At 36.6% G+C, this 15,769-nt stretch overlaps 2 protein-coding genes across 2 annotated transcripts; one reads left to right on the top strand and one right to left on the bottom strand.

Annotated features, from left to right (window-relative positions):
• The first annotated feature begins 6,516 nt into the window (after positions 1-6,516).
• On the top strand, positions 6,517-10,815 carry TDT (tonoplast dicarboxylate transporter). The gene is made up of 6 exons (XM_023663295.2): positions 6,517-7,002; positions 7,855-8,332; positions 8,420-8,463; positions 8,555-8,650; positions 9,866-10,379; positions 10,480-10,815. Exons 1-6 carry the CDS (start codon positions 6,562-6,564, stop codon positions 10,512-10,514), a joined length of 1,608 nt encoding a protein of 535 aa, XP_023519063.2. The 5' UTR covers positions 6,517-6,561; the 3' UTR covers positions 10,515-10,815.
• Positions 10,816-11,987: 1,172 nt separating this feature from the next.
• On the bottom strand, positions 11,988-15,720 carry LOC111782536 (uncharacterized). The gene is made up of 4 exons (XM_087120743.1): positions 15,544-15,720; positions 14,615-14,657; positions 13,068-13,259; positions 11,988-12,515 (listed from the first exon to the last, which is right to left on the bottom strand). Exons 1-4 carry the CDS (start codon positions 15,718-15,720, stop codon positions 12,082-12,084), a joined length of 846 nt encoding a protein of 281 aa, XP_086976869.1. The 3' UTR covers positions 11,988-12,081.
• Between the last annotated feature and the right edge of the window lie 49 nt (positions 15,721-15,769).

The raw sequence follows: 15,769 nt of genomic DNA, 5'->3' as shown, positions 1-15,769 counted from the left end.
AGTCATTGTCATTTTGTATTTATCTAAAGACAATTGAGAGAAACTTTGTAAGAAAGACTTTGTAACGCGAGAGCGCGAGAGATACACTTATAAACTACGAACCACGTAAATTTTTGTGTCTCTTTGTTTAATTTATATTGGTGGGTGTATGAGTACGATTGATTTTGCTTCCGCTTCTGCTACAACAATTGGTATCAGAGCATTTTGATTGTGGCATTACATTACAAGAGGCTATTTGTATAGTTTCCCAAATTATTTATTTATTTATTTATTATTTTACAAGATTCGGGAGATTCAAGCTAAAACGAGGATTCGAACAAGTATTAAGAATATTTAGAGCGGAAAGAAGTAATTTGGAGCTTCAGGGTCATAACAAGAAGTGTTACGGGTAAAAACCCAAAACAGATAATGACTAGATCGGTTTGAAGTGTCTCAATATGCTATTTTTTAATCCACCAAACCTTAAGAATGTCGAGATGCTGGCCCGACGTCACGATTAGGGTTCCTATAAATTCTTCCTTTCACATTCGAGCCTACATCTTTTTTCGTATCGAGTTTTGGATTTTAAGGCATTTTGGTCCGTTTTCAAACTCGACATTTTAACCCATTATCCGTTAGAAAGTGAAAAACAATTATTATTAAATTAAATTATTTTATTTTATATTTTTTATGGTAAAAAAATTGTGTTAAAAAATATAAAACCAACATTAAAATGATTAGACAAATTGGATTAAAAAAGATTGAAAAATATGGACATTTTTATCAATAAAATTAGAAGCCAAAAAAAGTTGGTATATATATATATATTTTAAATTATATCTTAATAAATAAAAGTACTAAATTAGGACTAATATAAATTAGTAAATAAAAAAAGCGAAAAAGATTAATATATAGAAAAAAAATTATTTTCTCCGAACACCTATTAATCTCGAGACTACGAGATTTATTAGAAAAAAATAATTTTTTTAAATGATAAATGACATAATCGAGAGAAACTAATTTTTCTCGATGCTAACGAGAAGTTACTCTCTCCCGACACCGTTTAATAACAGGTGAGAGGGTAAAATTGTAATTTTTCCCGTCTTTTTTTATTTTTATTTTTTATTTTTTTAGAGCTAACCCTTTGAAGAAGGCCCAATGGAAAAGATGGGCCTTGAAGATAATGGAGGGCTCGGACTCGAGATAAAAGAGAGACAATCTGACACCACCTTGTTGAGTTCTTTTCTTGTTTTGTTTTGTTTTAACTCATTTTTAGTTGGTTGGACTAGTGACCCGAACAACCCGAATAAAGCTCATAACCCAATCCTCTATTTTCGGGTTGAGTCGTAGGTTATTCTTTTTTTAAAAAATTAATTAAAATAAAATTCATACTTATAGATAATTAAAATTTCATAAAACTCAAAATCAAACGTTTACCGGTCAAGATGCAGAGATATTTTTGTAAGATTCTAATTATTTGAACACGTCAGAATTTATTCCAGCTCACCCACGAAAAACAGAACCATTTCCACGTGTAAAACCATGATAATGCTAAAATTACACATCGTCAGGGGACCACGTGGTTTATAGCCACATTATTAAGCCAAGTGGGGGCCAGCTAACATTCTCCTATAGATATCCGACACGTGGTGGTGGTCCTGGCCACTCAAGGCCCCTCAATAATTTGGGGAAATTCATTGACCCGACAGGTTCATAATGGATTAAGGGAGGCTGTTTGGTTCAGCTGTCTTGTCCTTAGTACGACTTGTCGTAATCCTTTAAACATTTTACCAAATATTTTTATGTTTTGAGATATTAAATTTTAGGAAATAATTCAATCATTACTTATTTTATCAAATTTAAATTTTAATCTCAATTATAATTATTTTAAAATTATAATTAGCATTCATACGACAATAATGTTATAGCATAATATACATCAAACACGTCATTCGGCCAAGCATATAGCGTTCAACAATAGGACACTGAAATGATCTGCTTTTCAAGACTTCATATTACAGACCGTCATGTACTAATGTAGAATTTTAAAAAGGCTCGATAAAAAAGTTTTGATTGTTAAAGAAGGGCGATGAGATGGAATTCAAAATTATGAGCAAATATAAAATACTTCATAGGTAGCTTACTTATAGGTTCTAATCGAATTTTTATATGGCTATGTACAATGTATCCGAGTCACCGACTTTTTGGGATTACGAGTTGCGTCATGTTGCTCTAGGCAAGGTTCTACAAGGCATTGTACCCTCTAACCACGTGTCTCTTAAGATCTAACACAATTGGGGTCCTAATTGAACGGTTGACTCTCTTCTTATAGTCTCTTAGATATTGGCCCTATCTAGATACTTATCATCTCATGATGTCTGATACTCGCCTCTGATACTCGCCTCATTCGTAGCATATCTACACTCATTTAGGTTAACTATGATGTCTTAGGGTAGGGTAGGTGATATGAACCAAGAGACATCAATCATACAATATACTTCAATGAAGATGTGAAGAAAAGGTTGTCAAAATTATCAAAGGATGTTTCAACTCATGCTACATTGAAGAAGAATGAAGTTTGATTGTTGTAAATTTTGGGTGGGTTACAATTTAGAGTAATTTAGATTTATTGTATTTTTAGGTTACATTTACATAATGGCTCATTATGGCCATTAAGTATAAATGTTACACCTCTTGGAATGCCTTTAGTAGTTTCATTTTGAGGCTATATAAAGCCATGTATGTTGTATTTGTAAGAAGACTTGGAAAATAGAGTAAAAGAAGCATTTGTGCTTTTCTTTAGCCAATGGCTAAGTTTCTTTGCAATTCTATGTAGTTTAGATTGCATGTAGAATCATTCAAGCTCGACATGATCAATCTTGCTTGTGGAGTGATTCGAATCTCAAACAAGTGTTTGAGATATTTGATCAACAAGAGTCATTCAAGCTAGACATGATCGATCTTGCTTGTGGAGTGATTCGAATCTCAATCAAGTGTTCTTGCCTTGAGATATTCGATCAACAAGGTAATCCGAATCTTATTCCCCTTGTATTGATTCCTTATCTTATCAGTAGGTTAGCCATGCTGGATATATAGCCATGAAGAACCATAACGTAGATAAATAAAATTGTATTATTAGGTCTTTAAGTTTTATCTATCTTAGTAATTACACTATTTGATGAGGGTCCCACGACAAAACTCGGTGTGATCAACTTCTAGGCTCAAGACATGTTTAAGCTCTCCTAGCTCTTTCATCTAAGAAACGCACCATACGCAACTGAATAACCACTTTGGGTAAGAAATTTAACAATCTTACCATGCCAAGCTCTTGATGCTTGCTTCAATTCGTAAAAACCTTTTCTAAGCTTGTATACATGCTTAGCATTATCTACGATCGAGCCTTGAATCTCTCGATTGATCCATCCAATCAGCGCCTTTATTTTGTTGACCTACTTGCAAGAGATGGTTTTGACACTAGTTCCCAAGTTTGATCTTGGTCCAAGACTATATTTTCTTCTCCATCACTGCCGAGCCAAGTTTTGTGATACTTGTTCATATGTCTCTGGCTCTTTAACTTTGTCTTCTATAATAGCTGTGTTGGCATACTTAAGATTTAGCTTTCAAATTCTTTTTTATCACCTAAGTTGTTGATGTGTCGTTTCCTTTTCATTGGATTCGCTCGTTAACATCAATGTCACTTGGATCTTCATGCGCATCAACACTTAACCAAATGTGTACAGTTTGCTCCCTCGTCTTCTATGGTAGAATTTCTTCAATGTTGTCCAAGTGAGGTAATACTTCCTTCTCTGAAGGCCACCCCGTTGCCATTGCACCACTCTAATCGTCATGAGCGCTAGCTCGTCTCTTCTATGACACATAGTACTTCTGCATCTCATTCATCCTCCATTTCTTTTTAGACATGGACTTTTTCCTGGACCAACAATCTTTGGACATGTGGCCCTTCTTTCTGCAAGGGTAGCAAATACCTTCAAATATCTTCCCTTAGTAACTCTTGTTGTTGTTATTTTGAGCTCTTCGAGGTTGTGCAGTTCCTTGGTGACTTTTTCCTTTATCACCATTTTAGTATCCACGTTTGGTAGATGACTTATTATTGCTTTGACTTTCACTTGTGTAGAATGTTTATTCTTCACCCTTTAACGTGATGCCTCCCATCTATTTAGCCATGACTCCTTGGTTGGCTAACAAATTTTCAAACTTTACCAGAGATGGTTGAGGGGACTGTCCTTGTACAGTAATAACGAAGCTTCTATATTCTGGTTGGAATTTGTGAATAATGATCATCTTCATTTGAGCTTCTCCAATGACAAACTTGAATTTAGTTTGGTAATCTCTCAATAGAATGACTTGACCTTATGGAAGTGCTGAGCCATCGTCATGTTGCATTGTGAGATTGATAACAACTCATTCTCTAGAATTTGTAACTTCGTATTGTTTTTCTTTGAGAAATGCGTCACGAATGTGTTTCATGCTTCTTTCGGTGTCTTGTTATTCTGAATGTGCTCTAACATCTCTTCTTCGACTGTGATTTTCAAGACAAACATTGCTTTGTCGGGTTTGATTCTCCATTAACATAAGGCGCCATTAGAATCCTCATTTTGGGGTAATTTTATTTTCGCCAATGACCTCTCGTCAAGGTCATATCATTGTAAATAGGACATCATGCTTTTTACCCATTGTGTTGTAGTTGTTGCTGTTGAGTTTTTTTAATTCATCCAATAATTTGGAAATCACTCATCGTGTTAGCTATACCTCAATAATCCCAAATAATCTTTTTCGACACAAAACTTGTAGAGTCATGGACTACTCACAACATAACACTCACACACTAATAATCTAAAGAGATTATTTATGATATGGAAGATCAGATAAACCTGCCACCACAAAGCATACTAAGAAACCGAATAGATCATAATAACTATACCAACTTCACTCTGATATCAGACCGTTAAACACAACTCTTTGTGGGAAACACTCGCAATCTTTATTAAGATCAATCAAGAAGATATTACAAGACATTACTACACTTTACTTTGCTTGAGATTTCTTTTTGTAAAAATCTTAGTACTGACGGGGAGTTATTTACGGTAGAAACTAGATAATTTATTTCTAAAATACCCAAATCATTTTCTTAAAATACATAGACAATGAACTCATACAATTACGGGACTTGACTCTATTGAGACATTGATGATATTTCTAACGTTACATACATATATCACTCTCATACTTCATTGTGCCAACCAAGCTCAAACGCTTATACCCGCATACCAATGAAAACGATCAAATTTCATTCGACATTTGTGGCTAAACGCCATTGTTTTATACACGGCTCCTAAACCATTAGTTTCGAAGATTTTACAAGCCACATCATTTTCAATACTAACGTCCCCATTTTAGAGCCAGATATGTGAAGGGGCGAACAGATTTTTTTTCATCAAAATTCGAATTTAATTAAATAATTTGAATTATTTTAAGCCATTCATATGATTGAAATTAAATTACACGTCACACAATTGAAGAGGATGATCACTAGTTTTGTCACGTAAGATTTTACAAGTTGGCGCGTCCCAATTGGATAATTAATTCATCCAATAAATAAATACCTGAAAATGATTTTTTTTTTTTTTTTTTAATATTTTGAAGCCTACCAATATTTGGGGTGTCCTCTCGTGGTCCCCACACAACTAGGAACCACTAATATGTAAACACTACATAATTGCAAATACCTTTTATATATATATATAATTAAATAAATAAATTAGAGTTATGATATGAACAGATAACTCGACCCATCTGAGTTGGGTGATTAGATTCTTTTTCAGTTTGGATTGGATTGAATTTTTGAAAAATTGAAAATTCAATTCAATTTGTGGGTTGACGTTTTCCTGGTCGGATCAATCTAACCTACCCAAAAATAGGTTATAATCTAACTCGACTCTACTTGTTTTTAAAATAATTAAAAATATTTAATGTTGGTAGCTGATGTTGTCACTTATATATTTGAATTTTATGAAATTTTAATTAAATAGAGGGTTAAGCTGTGAATTCGCGGCTATTATTAGTTTAACTATAACTACAAACACCTTATATATATAGATATAGTATTGATATGAATGAACCGATAACTCGATCAATTTGAGTCGGGTTAGATTTTTTTTCGATTTGGATTGTATTGAATTTTTGAAAAATCGAAAATCTAATTCGATTTGTGGGTTGACGTTTTCTGGGTCAGGTCAATCTAACCTACCCAAAAATAGATTATAATCGAATTCGGCTTACTCTATTTTTTAAAGATTAAAAATATTTAACATTTGTATTGGTAACTTTTGAATTTCATGAAATTTTAATTATTAAGGTAAACGTAAATTAATATAATTTTTCTGATAAATAATAATGATAACTCAAAAATAGAGGGTTGAGCTGTGAACTAGCTGTCGAGAGTTTATCCACTAATTTTTATTTATTTATTTAATTAAATTCATGTAACTCCAAAATAAATAGATCCAAATTTCTCAAATTATAATTTCATCACAATTCTCCATTTTCCCTTCTCTCTCTGAAATGAACGGCCAACACACATCCATTCCGATCTACGACGACTCAAAGACGCCACTTCTAGCTGCCGACGACCCTCAATTCCACCGGTCGGGCAGCTTCCGATCCACGGTGCACTCGATCTTCACCCTAAAAAACTTGTATGTCGTTCTCGGGCCGGTTCTATGCGCTGCCGTGTGCAGCTTCATGAAGCTGGAGGGGTCGTCCCCCGGGAGCCGGAATATGCTGGGGGTGCTGGTGTGGGTGTTCACGTGGTGGCTAACGGAAGCGGTGCCGATGCCGATCACGTCAATGTCACCGCTGTTTCTGTTCCCGCTGTTCGGAATCGCGGCGGCGGACGAGGTGGCTCATAATTATATGAATGATGTGATCGCGCTGGTTCTTGGTAGCTTCATTCTTGCCCTCGCCGTTGAGCATTACAACATTCATAAGAGATTGGCTCTCAATGTGAGTTTTCATTTAAATTTTAATTTATTTGTTCAATTATTGGAAGTTGCCCATCAATTTTTTGTTTTCTTTACTATTTTCTATTCTTTTTTAATTACTCTATTAAAAAAAAAAAAAACTATTAATTTCAATATTTTAAATAATTTAGTTGATTTTCTCATTTATGTCTAATAAAATGAATTTTATTAGAAAAAAAAACAAATAAAATTTTTAAAAATTAATTTTTTTTTGGTTAAAAAACAAAGTCACGAGAGCTTATGCTCAAAGTGGACAACATCGTACCCAATCATACCATTGGTACGAGGCTTTTTTGGGAAAGTGCAAAGAGGACAATATTGGCTATTTATGGGCTTGGGTCGTTACAAATGGTATCAGAGCTAGACACCGGATGATGTGTCAGCCTTCTCGTTGTTCCCTGAAGGTGATAGACACGAGGTGGTGTGCCAGTAAAGACGCTTGCCCCAAAAGAGGTGGATTTGGTGGCGGTCCCACATCGATTGGAGAAATGAACGAGTGCCAGCGAGGACGATAGCCCTGAAGGGGGTGGATTGTGATGTCTCATATTGATTCGGGAGGAAAACAAAACACACTTCATAAGGGTGTGGAAACCTTCCCGTAAGACGCGTTTTAAACCTTTGAGGAGAAGTCTGAAAGGAAAACACAAAAAGGACAATATCTACTAGCGGTTCGAGCCGATTTATTAGAAAATTATTGTACCCAACAACAATTGGGACATGTTTTTTTTTTTTTTTTTTTTTTAAGATGTCTCAAATGGATCAAATTTGAACTTTTTTAGAATGAAATTAAAATCAATTTAGTGAAATTAGTAAAATGACCCTTCAATAAATTCAGGTAACTCTCCTTTTCTGTGGGGAGCCACTGAACCCACCACTTCTTCTTCTGGGTATCTGCGCCACCACTTTCTTCGTCAGCATGTGGATGCACAACGTCGCCACCGCCGTCATGATGATGCCCGTCGCCACCGGAATCCTCCAGCGTTTTCCGGCGGGACCGTCCCGTTCCGTTGCCCAGACCAAGTTCTGCAAGGCCGTGATTCTAGGGGTCACTTACGCTACCCCCATCGGAGGAATGAGCACTCTCACCGGCACCGGCGTCAATCTCATCCTCGTCGGAATGTGGAAGAGTTACTTTCCGGATGCCGATCCTATTAGCTTTAATACTTGGAGTTTCTTTGCGCTGCCAATGGCTCTGTTAATTTTCTTTGTGTTTTGGGTCGTCTTGTGTTTGATGTATTGCCCCAAAGGGTCTGGGCCTGCGCTTTCCACGCATCTTGATAAGACACAGCTTAGGAGGGAGCTGAATGCGTTGGGTATATTTTGAAATTGAAATTGAAATTGAAATTGTTTGTTGTTTTGTTGTGGGGTTTTGTTGATTAACTATGATGGATTGTGAACAGGGCCTATGGCGTTTGCTGAGAAGACTGTGGTGGCTGTTTTTTCGGTGTGGGCACTGAACTGTTCTTGTTGATTCTTATGTTTTTTTTACAAGTTTGTGTGTTGTGATTGTGGAGATATGAACTTTGTTGTTGCAGATTTTGATATTCCTGTGGATGACGAAGAACATCACTGATGACATTCCTGGTTGGGGAGCTCTGTTTGATGGCCGCGCTGGTGATGGAACTGTCAGTGTGAGTGACATTCATAATCACACACTTGTTGATTCTTTCTTCTAATATCACCTTATTTCCTTATCAGCTTAAGTTGTTTTCTTGTCGGACTTATCAGCTCTTAAATTCGGTTCATACGTGTATTAGTCTAGGCATACGGCTGGTAGATATTGTCCTCTTTGGAGTTTCTCTTCAAGGTTTTTAGAACATGTCTGTTATGAAGAGGTTTCCACGTCCTAATGTTTCGTTCTCCTCTCCAATTGATGTGAGATCTCACAATCTATCCTCCTTCGAGGCCTAGCGTCCTTGTTGGTACTCGTTCTCTTCTTTAATCGATGTGGAACCCTCCAATCCACCATCTTCGGGACCCAGTGTCCTTACTGACACACTGCCTCGTGTTCACCTCCCTTCACACTCGTTCATTTCTTCAATCGATGTGGTACCCCTCAATCCATCCTCCTTTGGGGCCTAGCGTCCTTGTTGGCACACCGCCTCGTGTCCATCTCCCTTCAGGGTTCAACTTCCTCCTCACTGCACATCGTCAGGTGTTTGGCTCTGATACCATTTGTAATAGCCCAAGCCCACTGCTAGCATTTCTCTTTTGGGTTTCCCTTTTGGGCTTCCCCTTAAGGTTTTTTAAACGCGTGTGTTAGGGAGACTTCCACACCCTTATAAAAAATGTTTCGTTCTCCTCCTCGATCGATGTGAGATCTCACAAACTATCCCCTTTGGGGCTTAGCATCTCACTGGCACTCGCTCCCTTCCTCAATCGATGTGCGACCCTCCAATCCACCTCCCTTCAGGGCCCAGCGTCCTTGTTGACACATTGCCCGGAATCTTGCTCTAATACCATTTGTAACAGCTCAAGCTCACAGCTAGCAAATATTGTCCTCTCTGGACTTTCACTTTCAGGCTTCCCCTCAAGGTTTTTAAAACGTGTTTGCTAGGGAGAGGTTTCCGCATCCTTATAAAGAATGTTTCGTACTCCTTGTTGAGGATCATTGAGAGTAAGTCCAACATTGGTTAATTTAGTAGAAGATCATGAGTTTATAAGCGAGGAATACTATCTTCATTGGTATGAGGCCTTTTGGGGAAGCCCAAAGCAAAGCCATGAGAGCTTATGCTCAAAGTGGACAATATCATACCATTGTAGAGAGTCGTGATTCCTAACACTCCTCAACTGATGTGGGATCTCATCTCACACTACAAGTGAGTAACAGTGTTTCAACCGTGCAGGTGATGATGGCAACATTACTATTCATAATCCCAAACAAAAAGCAAGAAGGAGAGAAACTAATGGACTGGAACAAATGCAAGAAGCTACCATGGGGGATCATATTACTACTAGGAGCAGGCTTCGCCATAGCAGACGGTGTGAACAAGAGTGGCCTAGCAGACATATTAGCCAACGCATTAAACTTCCTACACAAAGCCCCATACTTAGCAGTGGCCCCTGCAGTATGTCTTATAAGCAGCCTCATAACAGAGTTAGTGACATCAAACAACGCCACCACAACACTAGTGATCCCAATACTCATCCAAATAGCCAACACAATGCACCTCCACCCACTCTCCCTTATAATTCCTGGTGCCATTGGCGCACAGTTCGCCTTCATGCTGCCCACAGCAACACCTTCCAACGTGGTTGGCTTCAGCACTGGCTACATTGACATACCTGACATGATCAAGATTGGCTTGCCTTTGAAGATCGTTGGCATTGCTGCTGTCTCTCTTCTCATGCCCACACTTGGTATACTTCTTTTCATCCCGTTTTTCGTTTTTCGCCTTTCGATTTCGTCTCGTGCATTTTGAACTCGATTTTCACTTATGTTTGGCCATTGGATTTGCAGGACGTTTTGTTTTTGGGACAGATAAACCAATGTAATGACTGCCAAATTTGAAGGTACTTGTTCTTGAATTTTGAGATATCAATCACAAACAAGCATATATATATAAAATATATATAGATACACAAAGTATGGACCTCTGGCTTTATAGCTATGTATAGAGAGGGAAATGGGATCGCCATTGTTATATATTGTAAGGATATGGAAATGTTCACTTGAATAGTTGCATTAAGTCACAATGCAATCTTGGTTTTTGAAGTTTTGTATCCATGTTATAGATTGAAAGTGTTCTATGTAACTTCTTTTCAAGGTTAATATAGATTTTTTTTTTCTTTGTTACTGACTAAGACCGTTATAAACCGTTATAAAGTTCTTGAGGTTTGATCTAATAACCTCGTTGAAGAATAAGACCTGTTCATTGATAGATGTCCGTAGATTTAAGCATCATCAAGTTATATTTGGAGTTCGAATAGCTTTCGAAAAAGTTTATAATTGTTTAAGCCATAATCGATACAAGTGATCTTACTATTGGAATGCTATATATGTTTGGTTGAACGAATTGTTTGATGTATGTTATGTCATAAGATTATTCTTGTAACGAATGATGTGATCGTTTAATGAAAAGATGAACATATATTATGATGCATCATAGATTAAAATTGATGTTTTCTACTAGTGGAACCTCATGTATGTGTACCTTTCCTACTTGCGTACAACATATAGTGTAAGGTCAGTGCGTATGAAGTTGATACCATTTGTATACGAAATTAGTGCATACTCGGCGAGGCAAGGATTACAAAATTGGTATGAGATTAGTGTGTTACGTGTGTATGAAAGTGGAGCATATATATGAAACTGATACACATCAGGAACATATGAAAGGAACTAGAGTCTAAAATCATGGTTTTAGGTCTCACTAAGAAGGAATGTCGTGATTCATGTTGCATGTGTTTGCATTTTTTCGAGCAACTCGAATAATGTTCACAACCCAACTCATTTCAAGTTGGGTCATTGAGTTGTTCATTTAAAAAAATAACAAATTCTACTCTTTCACAATACTTTATATTAATTAATAACTAAAATTTCATAAAATTCAAATATAAAATATTTACTAATAACAGGATTATTATCATCAGTTATTATTGAGGATATTTAGTCTTGAAGTATAATTTACCATATATATATCATAAATATCTTGTATCCATTTATTGCTTTTTAAATTTTCATATATTTATAATTTATTTGATGATTATAAATAGAGAATTTCACAGTCAATTTAGCAAATATTTTCAGTTAAAAGTTAAATAGGGTTGGTTTAAGTTGTAATCCTATCCTCGAGCCCGATCAAAACAATGTCAACTCGCAAACCGAATCGATTTTTTAGTTTTAAAAAAATTCAACCAATTCAAACGAGAATCGAATCAAATCCAACATTTATGATTTGGATAGGATATTTCGAGTCAGTTAAGTTATTGGGTCATATGAACATCGGTAGATTTGAACGAGGCCCATAACTATAATTTGTCTTTATTCATGTGATATTATTTAAATTATAACCACAAAAAAAAAATATCTGAAGAAAGTTTTCCGATAGGAAAACAGAAACTAGGAAGCAACAATCCCGCCGTCGGCCGCCGCATCACCCTCCGGCGAGTAAATTAAAATAACGTCCGACACCTCCGGCAGCCTAAAGCTTACTTTCTTCCTCAATTTCCCAGTTTGGGTTCTGCAAATGTTCTCATGATCCTCTGCAACTGATTCACTGACCACACCAGATCTCTCACAAAACGAGGAACACTGCGACATCCTGGTCGGATGCACTTTTCTCTTGAATCCGCCATGTCCGCCGTTTCCAAAAGCTCGCTCCGACGGCGCTCCCGGAGAAGCCAACAGCAACTCCTCCAAAGACATGTACTCCTTCTTCATTTCTTTCTTCTCAATAGATGTCTCCATCTCTCTCCGCCCTTCTTTTTCCTCTCTCCACCGCCGTTGCGGCCGTCTCCTCCGGCACATTGCATACCCTGCAAAATCCACGCCAAATTAACCAAAATACCTGAATTAACTACAATATTCTTAAATTTTGTATTATCCTAAATACTTATTTTAGTTTTGGATTTAAACGCATTTTAAAAAATACCCTTAAATTTTTAATAATCTTAAAAAATACCTAGAAAAAATAAAAATTTAAAAATAACATTATCAGTGAATCCTATAAAAAAAACATTCAAATTTTTTTAAATGACAATACATGAACGAAAACGAAAACCGTGTCTATCTACATCACATAAATCATATCCAAATTTCTTATTTTTTTTTAATTTAAGAGCATTAATATTTCTTGAGTATTTTTTAAATATGATACTAAAAAAATTCATTCATATTTTTGGAAGTTCTAAAAGAATTCAGTATTAACCTAACTTCTATTGAAAATTCAAGATTATTTTTGCAAACAAAATAGTACGGGTTTGAGGTGTTTTTAAAATTTAAGAATATTATTGAAATTGTTAAAACATACTTTTGAGATCGAGTAAGAAAATAGCAAGAATGGTATTGACAAACTTTCAAATTCTAAAGGGCTTTTGGGGGTTTACCGTCACCGGGGGAGGCTGGCGTGAACGGTCTACCGACACCGGAGCGCCTAAAGCTGCAGAGATGGGCTCCCATGGGAGATGGGATGGAAGAGAAGAAGAGAGAAGAAGAATGGTGGTGTGGGGTTAAGTAGGGGAATTTTGGACGGAGAGGGCTAAGAGAGTGCAGAGATTCATGTGAGTTGCAAGGAATCACTTAGTTTATATCTTCATTTTATTGTTACTTGCTTGTAATTTAGTGCTACATTACATTCCCATCATCTTCTTTTGTTTTTGTCTAAATTGAAGAACTTCATTGGTATTTACTTCAACAAATTCTAAGTAACTATTTTTTTTTTTGGATAAATATTCGCCCGGTCACGATTTAGATTCGTTTCGTTATAAACTTTAAAGTTATAGATTTCTTTTTAATTTTATATGTAATGAATCTCTTCAATTTTATGCTGCCCCGGATTCGAAACTTATACTAAAAAAATTAAATAAATAGTGGAGACTGAAGTAATTAGAATGAAGTAATTAGGGTGTTCGTATGAGTTGAGAATACGATTACTTTCAATTATTCAATCCAAATTATAAAAGTTGGGTTTGGTTAGACTCTCTTTTCGGATTTGGGTTGGGTTGAATTTTTTGGAAAATTGAAAATTTACGTTGGTTCGTGGGGTTGACATTTTTTTTGTCGGGTCAACCCGACTAACTTAGAACAAAGTTACAATTCAACCTTACCCTGCCTTACTTTAAATATTAAGAATATTTGACGTTTGTAATTTATGTTAATGATGCGATGAGACTTGTAATTGAAGGAGGTGACCGACCCAACCCATTTTTGTGTAACTGACCCGACCCAAGCGTGTACCACTTTGATTCGACCCGCCTGTACAGAACTGAAACCTGAGAACTTTTTCTCTCCTTTTATGCCATCTAACCCATTTTTCATTCCAATTTGGGTACTTATCTCACAAATTCCATAATGACCCGATATAATCACGAGAAGTCTACAACCATGTAAGTAACTATGTGGAGAAGTCTCATGAGAATTGTGCTTAGATGATCTGCATAGTTTACCACTAATTATGTTTACCGTGGTATAGCTTCCACATACATGAATATGTAATCTCTGATAGATAATTGGATTGATATGCTTCCTAATTGGTTGAGGTAGATTATGATTACTTCATTAGTAGGACGAGCATGTGGTATGCATTTATTCATTGTCATACACTGGTTTGGACAGCTCACTATTGCCTAGTTATGAGTTGGACCAATTGCTATGTGCTAGAGAATGTGAATTGTGAATTTCGTAGTCTATGAGCTACTGTTTACGTATTTGTACTGAGTTATACTTTTGATAGTCGTCATGGGTTGACTAGGTATCTTATAGGGACGGGTAGGGTATTAACCCTATTCGTGAACTAACCAACCGAGGTTAGGGTCTACTTATTACTGTTTGATTTAGTTGTCACCCATAAAGGATATGAGTAGCCATAAGGAGTATTCTATGTAGTACCAAATCAGGGGTGCCTAGTGAGGAGAGTCATGACCTTTTTACTAACCGAGCCCTGAAGAGCGTGGAGGCAGGTAGTTTACTATTCTAGCCTGAAAGGTAAAGTAACAGTAGTTACTATTTCTAAGACAAGTAGTTTTACTGTTCTGAACCTGACGATGGTGGAAGGCAACACTGACCCAACTTGGGAGGGCATAGTGGCAGGTAGCTATTGATCTTAGAAACAGGTAGATGTTGTCTGGCACCACCAGGGAGGATTCACTTATTTGAGTTTAGTAGGTAGTTAGGTATGGAGAATTCATATCAACGAGTAACCATAAGGTCTTCTCTTGAGACCGTAACAGACTTTATTAGAGACAGTTTCGAGCACATAGCTTAAGATTCCGTGAATAGGATTAAGTCCGACAAGAGCCTACAAGTAGGTTGCTTACTGAGTATTTTTATACTCCTTCCCTGTTGTTTCTATTTTTTTCAGGTGGAAAGTAGACCGGTGTTGGTGGCGAGAACGTGCGGAGCCATGCGGTTGCAGAATAGGCCTTTAGATCGAGTTCTCTCTTTCTATGAATAACATTGGATATTTATTTTGGAAACTAATGATCTTTTGTAATTGTTTTCTTTTGATGTGACTCCGCGAATCTCATCATGTTTTTGAATTATTTCGGGTTTTTGAATGCATATTTGGAAACTTTAATTTTCTTGTATCTCGTTTTATAAAAGAAAATGTTGTATGGCTTTTACCCTTGAGTCTACGTGGCGATTCGTGGTTCGATACGTCGAAGAGCGGTTGTTACAAGTTGGGTCGGTAATTCTTATTTTCACCACTTGCAGATGTCTGGTTTTGCCTTATCTCTTGGTGTTGATCGATACTAAGATCAAATAGTCGTTTGACTATAGCATAGGCGTGGAATGGTCTTGAACTCTTTGTTCGTAGAGCTTCATTTTCACCCACGACTTCAGCCCCTCGACAAAACTAAAGACCTTGTCTTTCTCGAACATATTACGAATATCTAACGCAAGTCCAAAAAATTGCTTAACGTAGTCTCGGATATTGCCAGTATGACTTAGCTCTCTTAACTTCCTTTTTGCGATTATCTCGACATTCTCTAGGAAGAACTGAGAGCAGAGTTCTTGTTTTAAGTTTTCCCAAGTATCCATAGTACATCAACCATCTTGAATGTCCGTGTACTTGGATCTCCACTGCAAC

Source organism: Cucurbita pepo, chromosome 20 (genome assembly GCF_057944985.1).
Source record: "Cucurbita pepo subsp. pepo isolate OVF chromosome 20, ASM5794498v1, whole genome shotgun sequence".
NCBI lineage: Eukaryota > Viridiplantae > Streptophyta > Magnoliopsida > Cucurbitales > Cucurbitaceae > Cucurbita > Cucurbita pepo.
Note: the sequence above shows the minus strand (reverse complement) of the source record. Positions and strands in the feature narration are given on the sequence as shown.

Coding starts and splice junctions, on each gene's coding strand:
- LOC111782536 (XM_087120743.1), bottom strand. CDS start 15,720: ATGGATACTTGGGAAAACTTAAAACAAGAACTCTGCTCTCAGTTCTTC. Junction 13,260..14,614: donor TCCACGCTCTTCAGGGCTCG/GTTAGTAAAAAG, acceptor ATATAAACTAAG/TGATTCCTTGCAACTCACAT. Junction 12,516..13,067: donor GCCAGCCTCCCCCGGTGACG/GTAAACCCCCAA, acceptor ATTTTGGTTAAT/TTGGCGTGGATTTTGCAGGG.
- TDT (XM_023663295.2), top strand. CDS start 6,562: ATGAACGGCCAACACACATCCATTCCGATCTACGACGACTCAAAGACG. Junction 7,003..7,854: donor ATAAGAGATTGGCTCTCAAT/GTGAGTTTTCAT, acceptor CAATAAATTCAG/GTAACTCTCCTTTTCTGTGG. Junction 8,651..9,865: donor CTGGTGATGGAACTGTCAGT/GTGAGTGACATT, acceptor TCAACCGTGCAG/GTGATGATGGCAACATTACT.